The sequence below is a fragment of the Merops nubicus genome, unplaced genomic scaffold, assembly GCF_000691845.1.
Source record: "Merops nubicus isolate BGI_N331 unplaced genomic scaffold, ASM69184v1 scaffold18836, whole genome shotgun sequence".
Lineage (NCBI taxonomy): Eukaryota > Metazoa > Chordata > Aves > Coraciiformes > Meropidae > Merops > Merops nubicus.
In genome coordinates this window covers 66,796-74,674 of record NW_008615825.1, presented here as the reverse complement: position 1 = coordinate 74,674, position 7,879 = coordinate 66,796, and the positions used below count along the sequence as shown (strand labels likewise).

The following is a 7,879-nucleotide window of genomic DNA, read 5'->3' as shown; positions in this document are numbered from 1 at the left end:
ATATGGCATCCGAGCAGGTAAAAACTGGGGAAATAATCACACTGACTTTGAAACCTAGGAGCATCAGTCCTACAGTTTTGGTGGCAGCTCAGTGTAATAGGACCCACTGATGGGAGCAAAGCCAGGATGTACCACAGTGTGACTGCAATATGTGGAATGCATGTGGGAAAACGAATCTCAAAGAAAAACTGTCTCCGAGGAACATTGCAATTTCGCTAATAGATACCACAGGTCTCAGAAATACTTCCCAGAAGAAAATGCCATGCAAAACAAGACAGCAAAGCCAGCAAGTACAAAAGGGAAGCTTTTGTTACCTTCTGAGCCGCACTAACACAGCGCTGATATTCCTTAGCCAGCTCCGAGCATTTCAGCACTTCATGTTTGTTTTCTTGGTAGCACTTCAGAATCTCAGACTGCAGGCTTGCACAGACAGGATCAGTGTTCCTCCTCCTGTAGGGAAAACAAGCACAGAAACATGTGGAGAGGAATTTTCACTCACTTACTACCACCTCACCAGTGATACAAGTACTAATTTTGTGCTGGAGTCATCTAGTTCTAATAGAAGAAACTGGTGGGAGCAGCAATCACCAAAGTGGGTCAAATGACCAGCAGCATCTTTCAGCTGAAAAATCCAGGGTACTTAGCAGAAAAAAGGAAGAGGCTCTTTCTAGATTGGTGTGGAAGGCTGGTTTACCCTTAGATAAAACATCACCTCTCCTCTGCAGTCAGAAGAAAAAGAAAAAATAAAAATAAAATTAATAAATTCCATGAGGTTCAATGATTTCTCCCGGTCACATTGGAAACCTTTGGCAAAACTCAGGAATCCTGGCTGGGCCTGAGCAAGATCTGTAACAGTCTGACAAGGAACTGAACTGACTTGTTGAATAAGCTGCCACCATCTATTGAATTCTTATCTATTTAAACACTTTATAAAAAAATCCAGTATGGTTAGAAGCACTGCAATTCTCCTAGTGACTAGAAAAAACAGAATAATAGCAAGACCAGATATCTGTTTCTTTGTATTTCTGAAGCAATTAGTACTCATACCCTGCAAATGGCATTGACAGCTACCCAAGAACAATTAGGGATGATGTTCTTATACTCTAATGTGCATGTGTACATATGGCACATCATCAGCAACAGTACCAATAAAGGGGAAGGTCGTTGTAAAACAATACCAGCACAGTAACGACGGTGTCATCAGCTGCACAGACAGGCAGACACAGATTGCAGGGATATGCAGCACAATTGCCATGGTTTGCTTTACCAGAGAACATATGCTGAGGTGTAGCAACCCTCAGATGCTGCCTCCTAAACCATAGATTCCTTGTATTTTGTCCTCCAAACCTCCTCCTAAACCATTTAATTCCTTGCATTTTCTGCCCCAAAACACTTAGAGAGATCTGTGCCCAAATGCACCTCTTTCTTCCAAAGCACTTGATGCCACAGGCAGGCATTAATGCCATGCTTTGATGTACTATTTCCACAGTAACACCAACAGGCAACATTCAGCAACAGTGCTTCATAGCAAGGCAGAGAGAAAACATGACCTGTTCCCAGGCATGTCTCATTCTCTCAGGTAGAACAGTTTTCTAAGAAACATGAATTTTTCAGCCAAGATCATCTAAAAGCTTCTCAAGAGCTCAGATAATTGTTTCCAAATCATGCTCATTTTTGTAAGGTGCTCAGGAAGGCAAGTGAAAGGGCCAAAAGAAGGAAAAAAAGATTCTGTCCTTTCCATATCAGCAACCTGGTTGATCCCTCAAAATAGTTTGGCTGAGACATATCCCAAATGATACATCTTCAGTCCTCAGTCTTACTGCCAACATACATGGGCAGACTAAGACTCTACTGCTAACAGTATGGCAGCCACACTCTGAGATTTGGATCAGAAACCACTGAAGATAGTATACAGATTTCTTCCACCTCTTCACTAATCTTACAGCTTTTAGAAGAAACTTACTCCATGCATGGTCCCTAGGGGCTAGTGTGCATTTCTAATTTCTATAGCAAATCACCTTTAAAGCCTCTACAAATCCATATTCTAAAAAGTCTTCAAATTCTGGAACGGAGAAGAACCCAGGGAGAGCTTCAGAAACTCATAATGTTGGCATTTTGCTTTGTCACTAACTTTAATGTCACTCTAATCAAATCAGTGAGACTGTGGAAACGATACCAAACAATACCAGGTCAGGAAATACCACCAAATCCCTCACTTCATTGAAAAAGTTAAGACTTTTAAAATTAGGTTTTTGAAACTCAGCCACGTTAAACTGAAGGACGTTTTGCAATTTTCACGCAGAGAGCTGGAAGAGCGAAAAGATACAGCTCACCACAAAACTGTCCGTATTCATCTGAACTGAACTGTATGTTACAAACAGCTCAGAAATATTTAGAAGAACACTCAAGGTTGACATTGTCAGCATGGAGAGCTATAGGAGCTGCACCTTTTTTCTGCCTGTTCCTCCTACAGCATCATTCTTCATTGCCTGGGATAAACATAAAGCTGGGCCCATTTGTGGGTTCACGCAGCAGTGCAAAGTCTGTGGCCCTCTTCTTTAGCACCCTTGGTGCTCAGCCCACAGTGCAGAGGGCTATTTAAAAGCCACACAGCGGTGAGTGAGAAGCCACAAGAGTGAGTGTTGCTGCCTAAAGCCTACCAGAGGCAAGGGATCAACCAGCACAGAATGACATGCATTGCACAGCAAGTACCTAAATCAACATTCCTACAGGACGCTGCCCACAAGAGAAAGGATTTATTGCATACCAGCTACCCAGAATCATAAGAAGAATACTCTCCTTTATTTCTTCAAAATAAAATCTCAAACTCTGGTTATACATCAGTTGCACCAGCTTCTGAAAACAGATTTAGAGAAGGTAATCGACAAAACACAAAGCTGGTTACGGTAATTACCAATAAAAATTACACAAACCAACGTATTAGTGCATTTACAAATGAACTGGAAATTCATCAGAACCAGTTAAATCCCCTTGGGAATGACATTTCATTTTGAAGGGGGAAGCTAGTGCTGCTGGGACAGTAACTGTCACTGAGCCCTACCATGCAGTGTGATCTATGAAACACAGGGACAAAAAGTAAATGTATTCTTCCACAAGGAAGAACATTCTGCAGAGTTGGAGAGCACACAAGTCACCCACATTCAGCAGACTAGTTCTGGTACCCATCTGGCCTGAAAAGGGGTATCTGAACTGCTTTGGTGAACAACTGGTTGAGGGCTTTCCTCCCAGCACAGCAAACACTGCTCCTATCCCACCCGACTCAAAGGGATGTCACTCCTGTTCACAGTAAGTCTCTGAAATTCAGGCTGTAACATTTCCATATAAGTGTGAACTACAGCCTTACACAGCTAGTTGCACCTTAGAGTTGTCTGCCTTTACTTGTACATATCTGAAAGGAAAAGGAATTAAACATAAAAAATATGATGGAGACCAGCAGCATCTAACTACAAAGATCACTGTGGAGGTCAATGGCACATTGACTTCCGAAGGGGGTGGACCTTCGTTAACTATCTCCCTTCAACCTTAGCCTAGCTCAAGGCTGTTGGCACTAACTAACCTTCAGAAAAAAAATCATTTTCTGGACACTACTACACTGCTCTTAGTAAGCATCTCATTGTTTGAAGGTTTTTATTGTTATTTCTTAAACAATATGGGGGAAGAAACATGGTTTGAATACACAAAAAGCAGAGGACTAGTATGCTTTGACCTTTCTTCTAAAATGAGTCACAGTTTTAAGCATAATATGCCACCACCAAATAAGGTAGACAATTAGCCTCTGTCTAAAATAAAACAGGTTGTGATTGCTACTGCTATTATCAAAACAGATGTAAGAGGCTCATTTACAGCAGCTAAGAAAAAGGCAAGAGAGAAAGGCTGGGCTGGGAGGGATGAGGACAATAACTGAGGGCAGACAGGGAAGTATGGGAGATGAGCTTTGACAATACCTTGGAAATAAATGCAGGACACAGAGTATGAAAGATGAATAACACACCCTCTCATCTGTTTAAAGGAAGGGGAAAGGAGAAAAGATGACAACTGGAAAAAAGGACAGGATGAATCTAGAAATAGAACTCATCAGCAATGGCCCCCACATCATAGTAGGAAAGAAACCTTCACCTCACCACTGCTCAATGGGAAGGAAGGCTATGTACACATGAAATCCATGATTTCAGATCTTCCTCTCCCCCTCCCATGGAGGAATTTAAATCAGGTCTTTGTCTGGAAAAGAAGGGAGAGGTTTTCTTAAAATGAAACAAAGGGCATGCTTCTCTCTTCTATCCCTTGAGGTAAGACAGAACGAGCATGATCTTGCTGCATTTTGACACACCAAGAGTTACCAAATCCTCTCTATCACTGCGTATTCCCTTTACTTTATTTAATAAATGAAATCTCATCAACTTATCCTTCTTCTATTATCACTGCTGACATCAATCTGATAATATTGGCTTGGCGTGGAATCGTGCTATTATATGTCCTCTTGATATTTAATTTAAGAGAAACGTCTGCAGTGGGGTGAATATGTGAAGCAAGCTTTTTATTACTGGCAGAGGTAAGGATGCTGGGAGTGAATTAGACATTCATCTTAGTCAGGGCCAATCTTGTGGCTCAGAAGAGGTTTTCTTCTTAACCCTCTCCTAACTGTTCAATAGCAGCAGGTAACGGCTGCTCCAGTCAATAACTGCACTCATTTGTCTTGGCAAATTCATTTCTACATGGATATAAACCCCATGAAGAAGTGCTAAGCATCTGGGAGGTTAAAGCAAGGTTCTTCAAAGAATTTCCATCGCAAGGTCTGCCATAATAGGAAGAGTGCTGGTCTAAATGCCCATCAATTAATCAAGAAGCAACATAGCTTCCAAAGACAAGCACAAACTTACTGCAAGAAGCGATTAAGGCAGTATCATCAGGATACAGACCCACAGGCAGAAAGTTTCAAACACAGCACAATGGCTACTAGATAGTTGCTGCTGACAGGTTCCCTTTTTGGAAGAAGAATTATGGACTCAGTATTAGAAAGCAAGGGAAAGCTGGAAGATATATATATATGTATTTGCTAGTCCTTCCACTGAGATGAAAAATCAGACTAGCCAAGCACAGATACAACTTTAATGCTTTAGGACTTGGCAGCTCTTTAGACTACTAGAGCAAAATCCACTCCACAGCAAGTACCACAACACCACTTGGCTTTTCCGGGCAGAACAGAAATTCCAGATGGAGTTAAGAGCAAGATCTTCTTTCTACCTTTTACTCCGGGAAACCATTCAAGCTGAGAAAAAAAATCAAGATAGAGACTGACGGTATCTAAACCTAGACATTTTGACACCTCTGCTCAGAAAGTGAAAACCAAAGACCCACAGGGTCCCTCATACAAACCAACTTTAAAGTAGCTAGCTCCAGTACACAGTTGCAAGCAGCAACCTAAATGGGCCAGCAGCCTGGAATTTCCTGTGGGCTGCAAAATTCAACAACAACAGAATTGGCTGTTTTCTGCTGCACTATTTGACTAAGACCAGCATCTGAGCTAACTTCAGCAAACCACACCAGTCACCACTGCCACTGCGGTCCAGACAGCCACAGAGGTCAGCAATGGGTTGCAAGGGCAGAACCACGCACAAAACCAAGGGCACACAGCAACAGTTTCTGGATGTCAGGAAGGAATCAGATTTGCTCCATACAGCTGGTCAATATGTTTGTATATTTGGGGTACATTACCTGCATTTCAGACTAAGCTCACTCATGCTTTGGTCACACAAATGCGGTGTGCTGCCATGCTGTACTGTACATAAATAAACCCCAATAAATAGTTAACTGACCCTGTAAAACTGCTTTCTCCCCTGGGTAGCAGTTGGCTCTGGTGGCTTCTCTTTAACATGTCAGGGAAATAATTCCAGACAGATGCAATACACAGAACACAGAAAGGTTCCATCCTCTCTCATTATTGCATCCTTGACATTTACAGCAGAAAATTAAACACAATTGAAGCATTTCATTTACATATAACAAACTCATCAGCACAGAACAAACAGGCAGGGAAGCCAACTTTCAGCACAGGCTTCAGGAAGCTGCACTATCACAAAACAAACACCATGGCTGCACTGCAACCTATGGAATTCCCTGATCCTGCACGTCAGCTTGTTAACGTGGCTTGAATGAAAGAGGGAAGAGTCATGTTGCAGCTGTTTGGCAAGACAAATAAGAGATGGAAGAAGCTTAATAGATTATCCAAATGTCTACTAAAAACTCAGTAATGTTTAAGCTACATAACCTAGCACAGTGTAAACAAACTGCATGCCTCACGGGGATAAACTAATGTGATCAGGAAAGGCATATTTCTGATCAGCCTCATGTATTCAAAACACTGCTCAGTGGCTTTGCCATTGATCTGGATGGAATAAAAAGGCTTGTAGAAGTAACATATTGTGTAGCGTAAGACGAGTCCGACTAAGGAAAGGGTGAAACCTCATGATGCTTTTCAGGAGAACAGGGGCACTACTTCCAAATCCCAGCTGAAGCAGTTGTATTCCGGTCTTGCTAAACCCTTCCCCTAAGCTTTGTCATGTTGTCTGCAGCACACTACTGCACAGCTGCAGTATCTCCCCTCTCTTTTTCTCCCCCTTGACAGCAGCATTCACTAATAGGGCACCCAATTCTCTTTTTCCTTACTTTGTCCATCGAAGTACCCAACAAATGCATATTTATTAAGTACTATGAGTTTCTGTGTGACTCTGTGATCCTACAAAATTTGTCACTCAAGTGTTTCCCAATCTCCGCTCCTGTTTTGACAGTTTGTCTGAAGCTGCCACACAATTCCCCGCTGCAATTCATGCCCTCAGTACACCCTTGTCCTTTCCAGGACAGACACCTCCTTTCCTTCTCATCACAGACACACAGAAGCTGTTCTGAAATCCTCTCCTGTGTAAGTAATTAGATTCTATCACTGAGAACAAAAGTTAACATAAATGTCCAAATCTCAAGTGTCAGCAACTTGTCATGTCACTGTATTGCATGCAGTAAAAATGGCCTGACCGAACCACATTTTTGTTATCAAATGAAAGACCCCAAAATCCCAAGCTCTAAAACATACAGATGGAAATGGAAAATAACTCAAGTTTAGCAGGTCTCTGTAATAACCTCTGATTTGGAAATCCAACAACAATATCTCAACGTCAGTGATGAAATTGATGCAAAGAGATTGTGTGACCCATCCAACCCTGGTCCCAGCTCTATCTTACTCCAGTGCATCACAAACTCTCCTGTCCTTCTACATGGTTTATCCTTAATGCACAAGGGATCATTTCCCATTTGACAAACAGGCCATCCTAAAAAAAACCAGCTTCTGCTTCATTGTGCTTTGCTAAGTGCAGTTTCAACCAGATTTAACTGGCTTCCTTAGCACCCCATAAGCTGCAGGCAGTGGGGTTTTGGTGGCGGTCTTTGGGGGAGAAGGAAGGTAGCAATATGCAAAATAGGGTACAAAAACATATAAAATTAAATGATCCCTATCCTACTGAACCTGCAAACGCAATAACTGATCAACCCTATTAGCATTCTGCATGGCAGATGGCAAGTGGTTTGGAATAATGAGAGATTTTTCCCCACAAGTGGGTAATTCCAATGTACATTTGGATGTAAATTTTTTACTGATTATGACAGTAGAATACCGAATTATGAGAAACTGCCAGTTTGGAAGATGAAAGGAAAACTACTGCTTCTTCCTTCCCTTGCCAAGAGATACAGAAGTTAACAGAACTGGGTCTCCTGCCCACAAAGCCATGCACCATTTTTTCCAAAGATGCCAAGCTACTAAAAGTTGACTAGCAAAGATAAAGAGCCTAAAGTTAGCAGCAAAACGGTCTCT

At 41.9% G+C, this 7,879-nt stretch overlaps 1 protein-coding gene across 1 annotated transcript in view; it reads right to left on the bottom strand.

The window, feature by feature from the left end:
- Positions 1-314: 314 nt before the first annotated feature.
- The window catches only part of LOC103775219 (coiled-coil-helix-coiled-coil-helix domain-containing protein 6A, mitochondrial-like), a gene marked incomplete at both ends in the record, with an annotated part of 72,384 nt that continues 64,819 nt past the window's right edge, over positions 315-7,879 (bottom strand). Inside the window, one exon of the mRNA XM_008942662.1 lies at positions 315-450. Coding sequence (XP_008940910.1) covers positions 315-450 — 136 coding nt within the window. The remainder of the gene's footprint in view (positions 451-7,879) is intronic.